Source organism: Scyliorhinus canicula, chromosome 13 (genome assembly GCF_902713615.1).
Source record: "Scyliorhinus canicula chromosome 13, sScyCan1.1, whole genome shotgun sequence".
NCBI lineage: Eukaryota > Metazoa > Chordata > Chondrichthyes > Carcharhiniformes > Scyliorhinidae > Scyliorhinus > Scyliorhinus canicula.
Window position 1 is genome coordinate 152,290,368 of NC_052158.1, and position 19,989 is coordinate 152,310,356.

Below are 19,989 nucleotides of genomic sequence, written 5' to 3' on the forward strand. Positions count from 1 at the left end.
TCCTCCTCCATCTGATCTACCAGTCTGGTAAAGTTATGCTTGTGGAGAGTCCCCCAGTCCCTGGCCACTTGCACCCCCAGGTACCTAAAGCTCTCCCCTGCCCGCCTAAGCGGGAGCCTACCAATTCCTTCCTCCTGGTCTCCAGGGTGCACCACAAACACCTCGCTCTTGCCTAAGTTTAATTTATAACCTGAGAAGGTCCCAAACTCGGCTAGTAACTCCATCACTCCCGGCATCCTTCCCACCGGGTCCGCCACATACAGTAACAGGTCGTCGGCATACAACGACACCCTATGTTCCTCTCCACCTCGCACCAAGCCTCTCCACCTCTCTGAATCTCTCAATGCCATCGCCAGCGGCTCGATTGCCAGTGCAAACAACAAGGGGGACAAGGGGCAACCCTGCCTGGTCCCTCGGTAAAGCCGGAAGTACTCCGACCTCCTCCTATTCGTGGCCACGCACGCCATCGGGGCCTCATATAGCAGCCTTACCCATCTAATGAACCCTTCACCAAATCCAAACCGCCCCAACACCTCCCATAGGTAGCCCCACTCCACTCTATCGAAGGCCTTCTCCGCATCCAGCGCCACCACTATCTCTGCCTCCCCCTCAATCGCCGGCATCATAATGGCATTCAGCAATCTCCGCACATTCGTGTTCAGCTGCCTTCCCTTCACAAAACCTGTCTGGTCCTCATGCACAACCCCTGGCACACAGTCCTCTATCCTGGTGGCCAGGATTTTTGCCAGCACCTTAGCATCCACGTTGAGGAGAGATATGAACCACGGCCTGTATGAACCACACTGCTGGGGTCCTTGTCCTTCTTTAAAATTAACGAGATCAGCGCCCGTGACATCGCGGGGGCAAAGACCCCCTTCCCACGCTTCGTTGAGTGTCCGCACCAGCAAGGGGCCCACTAGGTCCACGAACTTTTTATAAAATTCCACCGGGAACCCATCCGGCCCCGGTGCCTTCCCTGACTGCATCTGCCCGATCCCCTTAACTAGCTCCTCCAGCTCAATCGGCGCACCCAGCCCGTCCACCTTCTCCTCCTGCACCTTTGGGAAAGAAAGCCTGTCAAGGAACCTCTCCATTCCCCTCCTCTCCCCCGTTGGCTCCGACCGGTACAGTTCCCCGTAAAAGTCCTTGAAGACCTCATTCACCTCTACCCCCTTCCGCACCACATTCCCACTCTTGTCTCTCACTCCAGCAATCTCCTTAGCCGCATCCCGCTTACGGAGCTGATGAGCCAGCATCCTACTCGCCTTTTCACCATGTTCGTACACTGCCCCTTTGCCTTCCTCCACTGTGCCTCAGCCTTTCTAGTGGTCAGCAAATCAAATTTAGCCTGCAGGCTGCGCCTCTCCCCCAACAGTCCCTCCTCTGGTGCCTCTGCATACCTCCTGTCCACCTCCAGCATCTTTCCCACCAGTCTATCCCTCTCACTCCTCTCGCTCCTCTCCCTGTGTGCCCGGATGGATATCAGCTCCCCACGAATTACTGCCTTCAGGGCTTCCCAGACCATCCCCACCTGAACCTCCCCCGTATCATTCACCTCAAGGTACCCCTCAATACTTGCCCGGACCCTCCTACACACCTCCTCCTCCGCCAACAACCCCACATCCAACCGCCACAATGGACGTTGGTCTCGCACCTCCCCCATCTCCAACTCTATCCAATGCGGAGCGTGGTCGGAGATTGCAATGGCCGAATACTCGGCCTCCTCCACTCTCGGAATCAGTCCCCTACTCACCACGAAGAAATCTATCCGAGAGTAGACCCTATGTACGTGGGAGAAGAAAGAGTACTCACGTGCCCTCGGCCTCACAAACCTCCATGGATCCACTCCACCCATCTGATCCATAAACCCTCTCAGTACCTTGGCCGCCGCCGGCCTCCTACCCGTCCTAGAGCTGGACCGATCCAGTGAAGGATCCAACACCGTATTAAAGTCCCCCCCTATGATCAGACCTCCCGCCTCCAGATCCGGGATCCGTCCCAACATACGCCTCATAAAGCCCGCATCGTCCCAATTTGGGGCATACACACTAGCCAGTACCACCTTCTCTCCTTGTAGCCTGCCCCTAACCATCACATACCTACCCCCCTTATCCGCCAACACCTCCGATGCCTCAAACAACACATTTTTCCCCACCAGAATCGCCACTCCCCGGTTCCTCACATCCAACCCCGAGTGGAAAACCTGCCCCACCCATCCCTTCCTCAGGTGGACCTGGTCCGCCACCCTCAGGTGGGTCTCCTGAAGCATTGCCACATCCGCCTTTAGCCGCTTCAGGTGAGCCAGTACCCTTTTTTTTTTTTTAAATTTAGATTAGCCAATTATTTTTTCCAATTAAGGGGCAATTTAGCGTGGCCAATCCACCTACTCTGCACATTTTTGGGTTGTGGGGGCGAAACCCACGCAGACACGGGGAGAACGTGCAAACTCCACACGGACAGTGACCCAGAGCCGGGATAGAACCTGGGACCTCAGCGCCGTGAGGCGGTTGTGCTAACCACTAGGCCACCGTGCTGCCCCTGGTGAGCCAGTACCCTTGACCGCTTCACCGGCCCATTCAACCCTCTCACATTCCAGGTGACCAACCGGATCAGAGGGCGTCCCGCCCCCCTCCCCCGTCGGCTAGCCATAGCCCGTCGACTGCCCGCCCCAGGCCAGCATCCCCTGCTCGACCCCGTCCCCATAGCGACAACCCCTCACCTCTGTCCCCCCAGCCCCCACCAGCTCCTTCTTGACCCTACCAGCAGCAACCCGGTATTCCCCTTCTCCCCCCCCCCCCCCCCCCCCTCCCTTCCCCCCCAGGCTAGGAACCCTCCCAGCCGCGAACCGTCCTCCATTGTACTTCCGTGGGTCAGCTAACTTCTGCTGACCCCGGAAACTCCCGCCAATAGCCCGACCCCTCCCGAAGTGGGATCATCCCCCAATCTATCCCTCCTCCTGGCACCGCTCCAGCGCGGGGAAGAACCAGTTAAGGCCCCACCTCCCCCGTCACCGTCCCCGCCCCCCAGCCCCGCAGCGCGGGAAACCAGAGGAAAGCCCGCGCTTTCGCCCTGCCCCACCACACCCTTCTGACGCAGCTCCCAAATATCAGCCCCCCTCCATACCCCCACTCCGACATAGAATACAACATACCCCCCCGACCCTCCCCGCAAAATACACAGCCCAAACAATGCCCCAAGCACAAAAACAAAAACATAGCAGAACAACCCCTCCGTAAATAACCATATCAAAATTGCAAAAGTACTAAAACAAGACGAAAAAAACCGAAGAAAAAGAGAACACAGCAACAGCCGAATCCAGCACTAATATCTTACAGCCGACCTCGCAACCCCCATCCCCTAGTTCAAGTCCAGTTTCTCCGTCCGCACGAAGGCCCACGCCTCCTCCGGGGAATCAAAATAATGGTGCCGGTCCGAATAAGTTACCCACAGGCGCGCGGGCTGCAACATTCCGAACTTTATCTTTTTTCTATAAAGCACCTCTTTCGTCCGATTAAATCCGGACCGCCGCTTAGCCACCTCCGCACTCCAGTCCAGGTAGATCCGCACTACCCCATTCTCCTAATTGCTGCTCTTCACCTTCTTGGCCCAGCGCAGCACGCCGTCCCGATCACTGAACCGGTGGAACCTCACCAGCACCACACGCGGGGGTTCATTCTCCTTAGGCCTCCTGGCCAGTACTCTGTGTGCTCCCTCCAGCTCCAGGGGTAGATGGAGAGACCCAGCCCCCACTAGCGAATTCAGCATTACAGCCACATAGGCTGTCAGGTCCGATCCCTCTAGCCCCTCCGCAAGGCCCAAGATCCGCAGGTTTTTCCGCCTCATGCGGTGATCCAGCTCCTCGAAGCGTTCCTGCCACTTCTTGTGGAGTGCTTCGTGCCCCTCCACCTTACTCACGAGGACCACGGCCTCCTCCTCTCGTTCAATGGCCTGCGTCTGCAACTTCCTGATGGCAGCACCCTGGGTGGACTGAATCTCTGACAGCCTTCTGTTTGTTTCCTGCAGAGAGCTCAGTACTTCATCCTTGAATTCTTTAAAGCAGCGCAGGAGATCAGTTTGTTGTTTCTGGGCCCAGAGTCTCCACTCCTCTGGAGCTCTGTCGGTGGCCATCTTGGATCCCTTCCCCCGTTTTTTCTGAGGAGCTGCTGCTGTTTTTTCCACCTTTCCACTCCGAGTTCGAGGCATGGACTGCAGGGAAAGTTGTTCAGCACACCTTCCCCCACCGGGAGACGTCGAAAAATTTCCGTTTTGGGCTCTCAAAAGAGCCGAAAAATCTCTTTAAAACGGGAGCTCCCACATGTGTGGCTTACTGCTGCATCACTGCCACCGGAAGTCGGAGTTCGACATTTTAACCACCCGTAAGGCGGAAGCGCAGTGGAGGAGGGCACAGGGGGTGGTGTGTGAGCACGGGGAGAAGGCAAGTCGGTGTTAGCTCACCAGCTCCGGAAGCGGGAGGCAGCTAGAGAAATTGGGGGAGCCACGGATGCAGGTGGGGTGGAAAGGACATCAATGGGGTGTTCAGATCCTTTTATGAGGGGCTTTACCGGGCGGTACCCCACGGGGAAGCAGGCGGGATGGACCGCTTTTTGGATAATTTGGAGTTCCCAAGAGTAGGGGACGAGTGGGTGGAGGGTTTGGGGGGCCCAATTGAGTTCGAGGAGCTGGTGGAGGCGTTGGGGAGCATGTGGACAGGGAAAGCGCCGGGGCCTGACGGGTTCCCGGTGGAATTTTACAAGACATTTTCAGATTTGCTGGGCCTGCTGCTGGTGAGGACCCTGAATGAGGCTAGGGAGGGGGGGCTCTGCCCCCGACAATGTCCAGGGCAATTATCTCTTTGCTCCTGAAGCGAGACAAGGACCCCCTTCAGTGTGGGTCTTATAGGCCGATCTCGCTCCTTAACGTAGATGTCAAGTTGTTGACAAAGGTGCTGTCCAGGAGGGTGGAAGATGTGGTCCCGACGGTGATTCATGAGGACCAAACGGGGTTTGTGAAGGGGAGACAACTGAATGCCAACGTGCGGGGGCTCCTGAATGTCATGATGATGGCGCCGGTGGCTGGGGAGTCAGAAATAGTGGCGTCCATGGATGCGGAAAAAGCTTTTGATAGGGTGGAGTGGAGTTATCTGTGGGAGGTGTCGCGGAGGTTTGGGTATTGTGAGGGGGTCATCAGCTGGGTGAGGTTGCTGTACAGCTCTCCGGTGGCAAGAGTGGTGACGAATGGGAGGAGGTCGGAGGACTTTCGGCTTTCCAGAGGGACAAGGCAGGGGTGCCCCTGCCGGGGGGGCACCGGTTGCCGCTGTATGCAGATGATCTGCTGTTGTATGTCGCAGACCCGGCTGAGGGGATGCCAGAGGTGCTGAGGATACTTGAGGAGTTTGGGGACTTTTCAGGATATAAGCTCAATGTGGGGAAAAGCGAGCTGTTTGTCCTGCATCCGGGGGGTCAGGAGAGGGAGATAGGGGAACTTCCGTTGTAGAGGGCTGAGAGGAGGTTAAGGTATCTTGGGGTCCACGTAGCTAGGACCTAGGGGGCTATGCATGGGCTTAACTTTTCGCAGCTGGTGGGGCAGATGGAGCAAGAGTTCAGGAGGTGGGATGCGCTGCCGCTCTCGTTGGCGGACAGGGTCCTATCGGTTAAAAAGACGGTGCTCCCGAGGTTTTTGTTTCTTATCCAGTGCCTTCCCATATTGATCCCGAAAGCTTTTATCAGAAGGGTGAATAAGTCGATTCTGGAGTTTGTGTGGCGCGGAAGGCCCCGAGAGTAAGGAGTGTATTTTTGGAGCGAAGAAGGGAGGTAGGGGGCCTGGCGCTGCCCAACCTGTGGGGGTATTATTGGGCAGCGAACGTGGCGATGATTCGCAGGTGGGTGACGGAAGGGGAGGGTGACGCATGGAAGAGATTGGAGGTAGCGTCCTGTGGGGTTACGAGCCTGGAGGCTTTGGTGACGGCCCCACTTCCACTCCCCCCGGCAAAGTACTCCACGAGTCCGGTGGTGGTTGTGCCCCTTAAAATCTGGAGGCGGAATAGGGGGGAAGTGAAGGCCTCAGTTTGGGCCCCGATACGGGGTAATCACCATTTTGCGCCGGGGAGAACGGGTGGGGGATTTGGGAGTTGGCACAGGGCAGGCATTATACAGTTTGGGGATCTCTTCCTGGATGGGAAGTTCGCGACTCTGGAGGAGCTGGTGGGGAAGTGGAACCTCCCCCCTGGGAACGCTTTTAGGTATATGCAGGTCAGGGACTTTGTTAAGAGGCAGGTGGCGGAGTTTCCGCGGCTGCCGCCAAGGGGGGTGCAGGACAGGGTGCTTTCGGGGACGTGGGTCGGTGAAGGAAAGATCTCGGCTATTTACCAGCTGATGCAGGAGGAGGAGGAGGCCTCAGTAGATGAGCTCAAAGCGAAATGGGAGGAAGAGCTAGGGGAAGAGATTGAGGATGGGACGTGGTCGGACACCCTGGAGAGGGTGAATTCTTCCTCCTCTTGCGCACGGCTCAGCCTACTTCAGCTGAAGGTGCTGCACAGGGCGCACATGACGGGGGCAAGGATGAGCCGGTTTTTCGGAGGGAAGACAGGTGTGGGAGGTGTTCGGGTGGCCCAGCAAACCACACCCACATGTTTTGGGCATGTCCGGCCCTGGAGGGGTTTTGGAAGGGGGTGGCGGGGATTTTGTCGGAAGTGGTTGGGTCTAGGGTCAGGCCGGGCTGGGGGCTCGCGATCTTTGGGGTAGCTTCTGAGCCGGGAGTGCAGGAGGCGAGAGAGGCCGGCATTCTGGCCTTTGCGTCTCTAGTAGCCCGGCGCAGGATTCTGTTACAGTGGAGGGATACGCGGCCCCCGAGTTTGGAGACCTGGGTCAACGACATGGCTGGGTTCCTCAAGTTGGAGAGGATGAAATTTGCCCTGAGGGGGTCGGTACAGGGGTTCTTTCGGCGGTGGCAGCCCTTTCTCGACTAATCAGACCAGTTACATTTTCCTCCAAATCATTGATATATACTACGAACAGCAACGGTCCCAGCACTGATCCCGCGGAACACCACTAGTCACAGCCCTCCAATCAGAAAAGCACCCTTCAATTGCTACTCTCTGCCTTCCGAACAGGTGCCGGAATGTGGCGACTAGGGGCTTTCCACAGTAACTTCATTGAAGCCTACTTGTGACAATAAGCGATTTTCATTTCATTTTTTTCTATGACCTAGCCAGTTCTGTATCCATCTTGCCAACTCACCTCTGATTCCGTGTGACTTCACCTTTTGTACCAGTCTGCCATGAGGAACCTTGTCAAAGGCCTTACTGAAGTCCATATAGATAACATCCACTGCCCTACCTGCATCAATTATCTTTGTGACCTCCTCGAAAAACTCTTATCAAATTAGTGAGACACGACCTCCCCTTCACAAAACCATGCTGCCTCTCGCTAATATGTCCACTTGCTTCCAAATGGGAATAGATTCTGTGTCGAAGAATTCTCGCCAATAATTTCCTTACCACTGCGCAAGGCTCACCGGCCTGTAGTTCCCTGGATTATCCTTGCTACTCTTCTTAAACAAAGGAACAACATTTGCTATTCTCCAGTCCACCACCTGAAGACAGTGAGGATCCAAAGATTTCTGTCAAGGCCTCAGCAATTTCCTCTCTTGCCTCCTTCCGTATTCTGGGGTAGATCCCATCAGGCCCTGGGTACTTATCCACCTTAATATTTTTCAAGATGCCCAACAGCTCGTCTTTTTGGATCTCAATGTGACCCGGGCTATGTACACACCCTTCTCCAGACTCAACATCCACCAATTCCTTCTCTTTGGTGAATATTGATGCAAAGTATTCATTTAATACCTCGCCCATTTCCTCTGGCTCCACACATAGATTCCTCTCCCCTGTCCTTCAGTGGGCCAACCCTTTCCCTGGCTACCCTCTTGGTTTTTATGTACATGTAAAAAGCCTTGGGATTTTCCTTAACCCTATTTGCCAATGACTTTTCGTGACCCCTTTTAGCCCTCCTGACTCCTTGCTTATGTTCCTTCCAACTTTTCTTATATTCCACACAGACTTCGTCTGTGCCCAGCCTTCTAGCCCTGACAAATGCCTCCTTTTTCTTTTTGATGAGGCCGACAATATCTTTCGTTATCCAAGGATCCCGAAATTTGCCGTATTTATCCTTCTTCCTCACAGGAACATGCCGGTCCTGAATTCCTTTCACCTGACATTTGAAAATCTCTCACATGTCAGATGTTGATTTACCCCCCAAACATCCGCCCCCAATCTATGTTCTTCAGTTCCTGCCTAATATTGTTATAATTTGCCTTCCCCCAATTTAGCACATTCACCCTAGGACCACTCTTATCCTTGTCCACCAGCACTTTAAAACTTACTGAATTGTGGTCACTGTTCCCGAAATGCTCCCCTACTGAAACTTCTACCAACTGGCCGGGTTCATTCACCAATACTAGGGCCAGTAGAACCCCTTCCCTAGTTGAACTATCTACATACTGTTTTAAGAAGCCCTCCTGGATGCTCCTTACAAACTCTGCCCTGTCCAAGCCCCTAGTACTAAGTGCGTCCCAGTCAATATTGGGGAAGTTAAAGTCTCCCATCACAACAACCCTGTTGCTTTTACTCCTTTCCAAAATCTGTCATCTGCTCCTTTATCTCCCGCTGGCTGTTGGGAGGCGTGTAGTAAACCCCCAACATCGTGACTGCACCCTTCTTATTCCTGATCTCTACCCATATAGCCTCGCTGACATCAGAGGTGTCCTCCCGCAGTACAGCTGTGATATTATCCCTAACCAGTAGTGCAACTCCGCCACCCCTTTTACATCCCTCTCTATCCCACCTGATGCATCACAATCCTGGAATGTGTAGCTGCCAATCCTGTCCTTCCCTCAACCAGGTCTCTGTAATTGCAACAACATTATAGTTCCCAGTACTAATCCAAGCTCTTAAATTCATCTGCCTTACCTGTTATACATCTTGCATTAAAACATATGCACTTCAGGCCACCAGACCCGCTGTTTTCAGCAACACCTCCCTGTCTGCTCTTCCTCAGAGCCATAATGGCCCTATTTGAAAAATGAAAATGAAAATTGCTTATTGTCACGAGTAGGCTTCAAATGAAGTTACTGTGAAAAGCCCCTAGTCGCCACATTCCGGCTCCTGTTCGGGGAGGCTGTTACGGGAATCGAACCGTGCTGCTGGCCTGCTTGGCCTACTTTCAAAGCGAGCGATTTAGCCCTGTGCTAAACAGCCCCTATTTCCTAGTTCTCCCTCAATTTTCTCACCTTCTGACTTATTGCTCCGGTACCCACGCCCCTGCCATACTAGTTTAAACCCGCCTGTGTGACACTAGCAAACCTCGCAGCCAGGATATTTATGCCTCTCCAGTTTAGATGCAACCCGTCCTTCTTATACAAGTCACACCTGCCCCGGATGAGCTCCCAATGGTCCAGATAACGGAAACCCTCCCTCCTACACCAGCTGTTTAGCCACGTGTTTAGCTGCTCTATCTTCCTATTTCTAGCCTCACTGGCACATGGCACAGGGAGCAATCCCGAGATTACAACCCTTGAGGTCCTGTCTTTAAACTTTCTGCCGAGCTCCCTGAACTCCTGCTGCAGGACCCCATCCCCCTTCCTGCCTATGTCGTTAGTACAAATATGTACCACGACCTATGCCTGTTTTCCCTCCCTCTTCAGAATGCCCGCTACCCGTTCTGAGACATTCTGGATGCTGGTACCAGGGAGGCAACATGCCATCCTGGAGTCTCTTTCACAGAAGCGCCTATCTGTATCCCTGACTAGATTCCCCGATGACTATTGCTCTTCTGCGCTTTGACCCTCCCTGCTGAACATCAGAGCCAGCTGTGGTGCCACTGCTCTGGCTGCTGCTGTTTTTCCCTGATAGGCTATTCCCCCCAACAGTATCCAAAGGGGTATACCTGTTCGAGAGGGTGACAACCGCAGGGGATTCCTGCACTGACTGCCTGCACCTTGGGTGAAACCACATTTATATATCTGCTATCTATGACGCTTTCCGCCGCCTGCATGCTCCTAAGTGCATCCAACTGCTGCTCCAACCAAACCATGCGGTCTGTGAGGAGCCCCAGTTGGGTGCACTTTCTGCAGATGAAGCCATCCAGGACGCTGGAAGCCTCCCGTACCTGCCACATCTCACAGTCAGAGCACTGCACCCCTCTAATTGAAATTGCGTTTATTAATTAGTAAATAAAATTTTAAAAAAGTTACTCGGAGCTATATGTTTCCTCGCACTAGATTTCTACTATAAATGTAAATGCTAAATACAGTACTCTCCGGTCTCTGGCTTAGATACCTCTCAAAATTTTAATTAATTAATTAATTAACTAATTAATTAAGTTTAATTAGTTTAACAATGTTTAATTTTTAAATTTAGTGCAGATGCCCGACCAGCCAATCAGGTCACAGCTTTCCTGTGACATCACTTTTCAGGTATCCCCCCCAGTCGGATCACTCAGAATAGCAGAATATCTAAAGGCAGCAGGGTAGCATGGCGGTTAGCATAAATGCTTCACAGCGCCAGGGTCCCAGGTTCGATTCCCGGCTGGGTCACTGTCTGTGTGGAGTCTGCATGTCCTCCCCCTGTGTGCGTGGGTTTCCTCCGGGTGCTCCGGTTTCCTCCCACAGTCCAAAGATGTGCGGGTTAGGTGGATTGGCCATGCTAAATTGCCCGTAGTGTCCTAATAAAAGTAAGGTGGGGGGGGTTGTTGGGTTATGGGTATAGGGTGGATACGTGGGTTTGAGTAGGGTGATCATGGCTCGGCACAACATTGAGGGCCGAAGGGCCTGTTCTGTGCTGTACTGTTCTATGTTCTATGTTCTATCTATCACTTACCTGTTTCCAAGCTACTCCCCGGCTCTCTTACTCTCTCCCCCTCCCAAAAATGAAGGCCGTGGAACCTGGCGGTAAGATTTTATATCACCTACCTTCCCAGGGTGCTCCCTGGTTTTTTCCCTGCTTCCTGGAATGCACTCTGGAACTCTCCCTGCTTTTTACCAGTTACAAAGCAAAATGAAGGAAACAGAACCAAAAGGGAAACAGCACCTCCTCCCACTCCGCGACGAATTACCACACTGACCAAATTACCAAGTTCCAATTCCCACTCTGGGTGTGTCTCACTCACTCAGGCTGTGTCTCCTTCACCTGCGCAAAGCTTACTGAGTGCGCTTTCTGTCTTTTATACAGAACTCAGCTAAACAAGATGAGTCACACTATTTAAGCTTCAAACGAAAGAATACAATGTACACCCTTGTGCCACGAAACAGGCCTCAGGTCATGAAAGGCACAATATAAAAGCAAATTTGTTTTCTTCTTCCTTTCCATCTCTCCGATATTTAATGATTTTTCGGATAAAGGGGGCTTTACCTCAGCTATTCATCAAGGGTTTTTGTTATACCAGCTCAATTTAAAAATAAATGTGCATCATGCTCCAGGACTGGATCAAGATAATTCTAAATAAAGGCATGTTTGCTGCACAATGAAAATTCCAAATGAAACCACGATTTATTTTCTAACATCAAATGTAAGCAAACCCCCCAAAAATTGTAGAATGCTATTGGTACTTAATAATTTTTAAGCATGGATAAGACACCTTGCTTCAACCCAAGCACCATCCATAAACTCCATCCCTCCCCCAAGCAGCCACCTGAGCCTGACCCTCACCTTTTGCAACCTTGGCATTCCATCTGATCCCAGATAAGCTTCTGCCACATATTCGCTGCATCATCAAGACTGCCTAATTCCATCTCATGTCACTGTCCAACTCTACCCCGCTTTAGTTCATCTGCTGCTGGAATTGTTATCTTTATTTTGGTTACTTCTAGACTTCCCTTTTCCGTTGTTCTCCTGACCATTCTCCCATCTTTCACCCTGCATTAAGCATACCCAACATTCTGCTGCCTACATTGCACCCAGTTCCGTTAACTGACCTACATTAGCTCCTGATTCAGCAATGCCTCTGTTTTAAAATTGTCTGTCTTCAAAGGTCTCCATGGCCTCGCTTCTCCCTAATTCTATAAACTCTCTTCAGTCAGACAATTCTCAAATATCTCTGCATTTCCCCATTTCTGATTGCTTGCACATTCTCAATTTTAACCACTCTACCACTGGTGGTTTTGTTTCAGCACCCAAGACCTTATGCTCTGGAATTTCCTGACTAACTCTCAATCCTCCTTAATGTGCTCCTACTTCTTTGATCAACATTTTGGTCAACTGTCCTTTTATTTTCTCTTCCGCTTGCTCCTGTGAAGCACCATGGGATTTTTCACTACATTAAATACACTACATAAACCTAAACTGTTACAACAGTAAGACCCCGGAAATAGTCTACTCTAAATGTTCCTTTCCACAATGAGATGTGGAAATAGAGCACAATGATTTTTTTAAATTCTTCCTGACTGCAAAACTCTGGGGATTTACACAGTTGCCATCAGGGCTGACTTGCTAGTGAAGGCAACCAAAAAAAAGGAATTTTAAAATTTGGGCAAAGTTAATTATAGGAAGAGACTAGAGATCTACAAGTGTTGATAGCATTATGGAATGCACAAAGTAACAATTTCAGGCAGTATAAAAACTGCTTCCTCAGAATGGCAGACACACGGAGGATCCAGTACGATAAAACCTCCTCCAGCAAGGTAACAAAGACAACAGCAAATATCTGCGAACACAAGTGCTCCAATAAAGGCATGAACAATATGCATTGTGCAAACTTTGTAGCTCTTCATCGTCTCATTAACACATTAAGAGATAATCATCAAATTAGCTGTGCAACAGGAGTGTTTTACCCTGAAAAATAATAATTCTATCAAAGTAGCTTACCCCAGGACTAATGTCCATGATTTTTCCAGATAGTTGAAAGCTGTATCCCCTATTGGGTTTAGTAGATTTTTTATGGCCGAATCAGGATAATCATTCTGTAACATTCTTTTTAAGACTCTGCAATATCAAGTTTGGACTGCAAAGTAAGATGATAAGTTTCGGTGGAAACTGTTAATTTGTCAATGTTGGAAACGTGTGACCGCGTGTAGAGAGAGGTGGGTGCGTGCGAGCGAGAGCTGGGAGTATGTGCATGAGTTTGTGATATGAAGGAGAAAGAGGTGAATGTGCACGTAAGAGAGTGAGTGTGCTTCTTTTGGGTGTGACTGCGTGTGTATCTGATATCAGAATCCAACTCTCCAGCAGCACTCCTAATATTAAATGAATGTGATCAAAAGAAGCAGCATCACTTCTCCCGTCATAAATTACAAAAAGGTAAGATGCATGTAGTTGATAAATAAGAGAACTTTTTGATTAGAATAAATGTATACATAAGAGATAGAAATGCCTTTCGACTATTTGTACATGTTTGTACCTATTGCACAAAACAAATCGATATTTTGTGGTTTAACTCTTCAACATAATAAATATTTCTTAGGTGTTCAGTCAGTACTTTTGGGAAGTCAAAAGGGTTCTGTGGCTGGAAACGTTTGTGAAAACCCTGATCTAACTAAATGACACAGCAGGCTTGAAGGTCTGAAAGGCCTACTCCTACAGTTCAAACAGTTAAACTAATATGTTAAACGCGCCAACATAACAAAGTCTGTTTAAGTTAATGCTTACTTCATTGCAAATTAATTTTCAAGGTCATATTCTGCTAAAACCTTTGTACGAAAACAATGGGAAAGATCAGATGGAGACTCTAGCGCCTGCTTGCTGGCAGAAAGGCAGGATAAGATGAACGTGAAAGTGCAGAATTGTAGAAGTTGATCGATGAACAGAAATGTGAATCTTAGAAGCTTTGGAAAAACAGGATGCACCTGCAAGAGTCTGCATGTTGTGGCATAGGGAGTCCATGGACTACCAATAACCTCAATTTAATCCAATCATATTGGTCAGGACGAACTATGGTCTAATATGGCATGGTAATGGTCTCTCAAGGGGGGATAATAATAATAATGTTTGTCACAAGTAGGCCTACATAAGAGAAAGGAACTACAAGCTATCACTGGCACACATCTAGAGAAAGACAAGCAGACCACAGGAAGAGCAAGACTGTGCCCCAGAGAATTCGGAAACATGAACCATCAGAGCTGAGTCTCGTTGCATAGCTATTACAGTTGTTAAGTATTAACTTTGTATTTCTGTGTGATAACGATTAAACTCTGACTTGATTAAAAAACATGAGTCTGTCCCTTGTAAGTCAGAGACAGTCAAGAATCCGGAGTGAGTTGGTTGGGATAGTCTATCTCACTTGGCATATCCATTGGTCATTGTCTAAAGACATCTTACACCGTAGCCAAGTCCTGTTTTCCCAACACTCAAATTACCAGTGTTTCAAGGGAGGATCGAAGAAGGGCTTCAAAGACACTCTGAAGCTCTCATTGAAGCATGATAGCATTGGCATTAATGACTATGGGGAGTTTGCTAATGGCGATAATTAGCCCATCAAGCTGCATCATGCTTTGAATGACAACCTCTTAATGGTGAGGCAGAGAAGGAAGCAAATTCTAGACTCCGAATTCCACTATCTTATGCCACATCCTGTCCCATTAATCCAAAGATGTGCAGGTCGAGAATTAATCTGTTGAGTTACATGATGAGCCATGGCAGAAATTCATGGCCCCGAGTAGATACCATCCTAGAATCGAGGGACAGCCAACTTTTGCAATTCGCACTTTCACTGTTATTCAAGGCCCATGGAAACATTGAAACTTTTTTGCCATTTTATTTTTACGTGTGGTGCAGTGATAAGGCGCACTTTTTGGCTGGTTTCAGCTTTCTCTCTGGCTTGAGTGGTGTTTTAGATCAGGAAAAAAAGAACAAAATTTAAACAAAAAATAACAAGCCTCAAACTTGGTTTGTCCCCCCACCCGTCCACGGGATTGTGTACAGGGTACTTCTCTCTGCACCTGGGTTTGATCCAAACTCAGAGGAAGCAAGGAATGTTTCTTTACAAGTGATAGGTGCAGGAGCTGCAGGAACATAGTCTAATACACATTCTACCATATAAGAGTCTGATGTTGCCATTGGATTATGTTTATATTCACAAATATTGCTTTCTTATTCTCTCAAAACACAGGCACAATTAGCTGTTTTCTCTACCTAAAATAAATGAAGTTAACAGAAGATGATCCTTCTAAATTAAGGAAACTAAAACCGCAAATGCATGTGTATTTTGCAGCTAGTGAAAGCTACAAACGCACCCACCAGTGGAGTGTTTCAATTATTATTATTAATTAAACACATAATTATTTCATTCATTGATCCAACACAACCAATATTTTTTCTTTAAAATTCCTTAACACTGCCACAAAATTTAAAGATTTGCTCCTCACCATGAATTATCAGCTCAGAATCCTTATTCAGCTCATAAAGCCGAAATGCCTCCTCTAACTCCAGCTGGGATGAGACAGTGCAGGGGTCACCTGTTCAGTAAAGAAGAACAACACAATTTATACAAGATAAAAGCAAATTTCTGCAGATGCTGGAATCTGAAACGAAAACAGAAAATACTGGACAATCTCAGCAGGTCTGACAGCATATGTGGAGAAATAAGAGAGCTAATGTTTCAAGTTTGGGTGACTCTTTGTCAAAGCTAGCACCCACCTTTACAGAAAAATACTTTACACTGTACCTTGGTACACGTGACAATAAACAAAATCCAATCCAATTCAGACTCAAAACATTAGCTCCCTTCTCGCTCCACAGAGGCTGTCAGTCCTGCTGAGATTGTCCAGTATTTTCTATTTTTGCAACACAATTCTCTCTAAAAAGTTTAATTCAGTTACACAAACTTCTGAACATCACATGACTTCAAGTTTAAGATTCCCACATTAAAGCTAAAACTAGCAGAAAGCTCATTATAACAACAGAGACCAGGCTTGGGGTGGGTGGAAGGAAAAATATATACAAACATATGAATTAAGAGGAGTAGGTGATTTGCCCCTTTGAGCCCATCTACCAATAAGATCTTGGGTGTTTGGATTGTGGCCTCAAAGTCCCTATCCTCCCTATCCCCAATAACCTTTGATCTCCTTGTTAGTCAAGAATCTATCTACCTCCATCTTAAAAATAATCATTGGCCCTACCTCCACCAATCTCTGGGAAGAGAGTCATAGGGTCACTACTAACAGAAAAAAAATTCCCCATCTCAGTCTCAAATGCAAGACCCTTATTATTAAACTGTGCCAAAGGTTGCAACATCCTCCCAGTATCCACCCTGTCAAGCCCCCCTCAAAATCTTATATGGTTCATAAGATCACCTCTCGTTCTTCAACTCGTGAATCCAGACCCAATCTGTCCAAACTTTCCTCATAGGTTAGCCCTGTCATCCCAGGACAATCAAGTGAATCTTCTCTGAACTGAATCTAATGCAATTATGCTCTTTCTTAAGAGGGGACTAAAACTGTACACAATAATCCAGTTGTGGTTTTACTCATGCCCTGTACAACTGCTGCAAAACATCCCTACTTTTATATTCTATTCCTCTTGTATTCTATTTCTCTTGCGATAAACAACAACATTCCACTTGCCTTCCTAATCACTTGCTGTAGTTGTATACTAATCTTTTGCGATTCTTGTAACAGGTCATTCAGTTCCCACTTTACTGCTGAGTTCTGCAATCCCTCTCCATTTAAAAAATGGGCTGTTTTTTTTATTCTTCCGCCCCAAAGTGGACAAGTTCACATATTCCCACAGTAGACTATCAGCCAAATTAATAAAAGCAAATTACTACAGATGCTGGAATCTGAAACAAGAGAGAAAATGCTGAAAAATCTCAGGAGGTCTGGCAGCATCTGTAGGGAGAGAAAAGAGCTAACGTTTCGAGTCCAATGACCCTTTGTCAAAGCTTTGACAAAGATTCATGTTAAACAATTATTTAGTTTTAGATTCATGTTAAGCAAAAGTTTACATGTATGGGGATTTTCAGTTCAAACGGTGTCTCTATTGTGCTGAGAGATGGTTTACAATAAGCAAAGTAAGATTTAGATTTATGGTCACGTGTACCAAGGTACATTCTTGTTCTGTGTACAGTTCAGGCAGATCGCACGATACATGAAAACATAGAACATACAATATTTAGATGAGGGTACATAATGAAAATACATAAACATAGACAGCGGGTGATGTATACGGTATATAGTACAACAACTGCAGAGAAGATACATAGAAAGATCAGTTCAGTCCATAAGAGGGCCATTCAGAAGTCTCGCAACAGCAGGGAAGAAGCTGTTTTTGAATCTATTATTATAATAATCTATAATAATCTTGTCACAAGTAGGCTTATATTAACAATGCAATGAAGTTACTGTGAAAAGCCCCGAGTCGCCACATTCCGGCGCCTGTTCGGGTATACGGAGGAAGAATTCAGAATGTCCAAATTACCTAACAGCGCGTCTTTCGGGACTTGTGGGAGGAAACTGGAGCACCCGGAGGAAACCCACGCAGACACAAGGAGAACGTGCAGACTCCGCTCAGAGTGACCCAAGCCAGATTCGAACCTGGGATCCTGGTGCTATGAAGCAATAGTGCTAACCACTGCTACCGTGCTGCCCGTGTTCTCAAACTTTTGTATCTTCTAATCAATGGAAGAGAGAACAACCTGGGTGGGAGGGGTCTTTGATTGTGCTTCCCGCTTTCCCAAGGCAGTAGGAGGTGTACTGTTAAGTAAGAGGAGGGTGAAAGAATGAGATGTTTTTAGCAACCAGGGTCACTTTTAGGGAAAAAACATTTTTGAATTTTAGTGTTTAACTGATCCAGTCAGTCAGAGCTGGGAACCACTCTCAGCTCTGCTAGAAGCAGGAAAGCCATACAATGGAATAATGTGCATGAAAGCAAGCTCCAGAGAATCCAAAGTTCCAGAAACTACAAATATTCAGGAAGTGTGAAGTTAAAGGAACTGAGGAAACTGCCGTTGGAACAGAGTACTGGTCACTGAAGCTAAAGAGAGCTGGGAGTGCACATCTAGGTGAAACTGGCTAGAGAAAAGCCATAGATGGGAAGCAACTGTAAGTTTTGTGTCCTTTCCAGCTTTTGAAAACAATAGTGTTATGTTGGGAACTGAATATTTTAGTTTTGTGTAGACGTTTGTACACTGTGGCAGTTCAAGATAAAGGAAAGCTTAAAGCAGAGTTGGAAAACCTGGAGACAGATCCTTGATAAAAACAGCTGAGGGAAAGCATTCATTAAAGAACATTTAAAGCTTCCCTTTTGAGAATGGAATTTAGAAACACTTGTGTGACAATCATCTGGGGGAATTTGAGGAGAGATACACAGGTGATTGAAATCTATTGGCAGATGCCACTCAATCAGAGTGGGGTATTATCTTTGCAATCTGTGTACATTTGTGAAATAATTATTTTTTCTGGTTAAAAGCTAATTGGCATTCCTGTGACTCTGTTCCTCCTTGTTTTCTAAATAATAAAAGTTAAGAGGCTGGATTCTCCGTCTCTGAGACTAAGTGTTGATACCAACGCAGAATCCGTGGACTTTTACGACAGAAAAACCGGCGCCAGCTCTGGCATAAGCGGAGTTAAACACTAATTTTGTTGTTATTGCCCTTCATGAAGACCGACATGTGCAAGGTTCGATTTTCCGTTTACATAGGTGAAGACAGCCTGATATTTACACCTTATATGCGCATTACCTTCTCCTCCCTTGAACCCAATTCAAGTGAGATCATGAGAACCAAGCAGGCTCCCCTTTCGCATTAAAGGTAAATTAACCTGGAGTAGGTTGTAAAAGGTCAGCTGGCAGGGGTCCCGAAGGTTGGCCAGTTAGTAAAAGTGGGTCCCAGGAAAAAAAGTTTGAAAAACCACTATTCTCAATCCCATTCCTGTTTTTGCAATCTGCATCAGGGCCGTGGTCAGGTTTCGCATCAGTGACTTCAATTTTCTCTTAAATGCACTGTTAGTGCTCCAGTTAGTGCTTCCAGACAACATGTCTATAGTCTATGTTAAACTGTCGTCTGGTGGTAATGTAACATGATGGCCATCAAGTTACATCACTGCTACAAATCCAGGAGCATAATCTTCAGTTGGTTGCAGGGAAATTCCACAGACAAGGCTGTGGCTTATTTAATCATTTCATATAGTCTGAAAGTCTACTCTGGCTGTAAAATAGTCAGTGACTCAAAAGTTGCTGTCAAAATAATGGTGAGGCTAATAACTCTCAGTTATTGAAGTGCAAATACGACAGCAACTTCAGGGGAAAGCCCGTGCTTGATTAACAAGGTGTTGCTGTTGGACATATGTCCTTCGACTGGGAGCTGCATCTTGTTGGCTAGCTCCCTATTCAAATGCATCGACCAGCATTAAATTCCTTTTTAATGACGGGTTAAGTGTTAAATCGCTGTTTGTCAACTTCTCTTGTACTGAAAATGAACCAATAGACGAGTGGCGTCACATATATTCAGGTTATTGTTAAAGTTTAAGATAATTTATTAGCAAATTTTATTTTCTATTTGTCTTCTTTTCCTCTTTCACCTAATTCGCACTTGCTGGCTCGCTCTCGATTTCATTTTCAGTATTTAATTCAACATTGAATGCACCATTCTAACTTTCACTTCCCTGTTCAGACCTTGGTCTGGTCATTTCACAATCCTTCCGTCTGAATGGTTCAAGAAATGCACAGTTGTTTCCCCTGTTCAGTCAGTTTCCAGATGTTCTCATCAGGACACGGTGTCATTTCCGTTTCCCACTTCCAGTACATTGCAACACAAAATACTATGGGAGATCAAACGGGTTATGAGCAAGTCTAACAACAATAGGTGCCATTTGTTGATCAGCTCCAGGAATTTTTCTGACAAAGTTACGTACATACATTTTAGAAGCTCATCTTCTGGTGATCAATTTTTGCATATTTTGTGGAGAAACTGAACAACCAATTACACTTGATAACAGTAGACTTTGGTAAATAATATAATAATCATGAATTCTTCCTGCAGGTGCTGTTTCAAACAGTTGACTGCTTTAGAG

At 47.6% G+C, this 19,989-nt stretch overlaps 1 protein-coding gene across 1 annotated transcript in view; it reads right to left on the reverse strand.

Moving 5' to 3' along the window:
* Positions 1–19,989, reverse strand: part of prkci (protein kinase C, iota) — a 179,209-nt gene that overhangs the window by 75,313 nt on the left and 83,907 nt on the right. Inside the window, exon 3 of the mRNA XM_038817458.1 lies at positions 15,349–15,438. Within this exon, the coding sequence (XP_038673386.1) occupies positions 15,349–15,438 (90 nt within the window). The remainder of the gene's footprint in view (positions 1–15,348; positions 15,439–19,989) is intronic.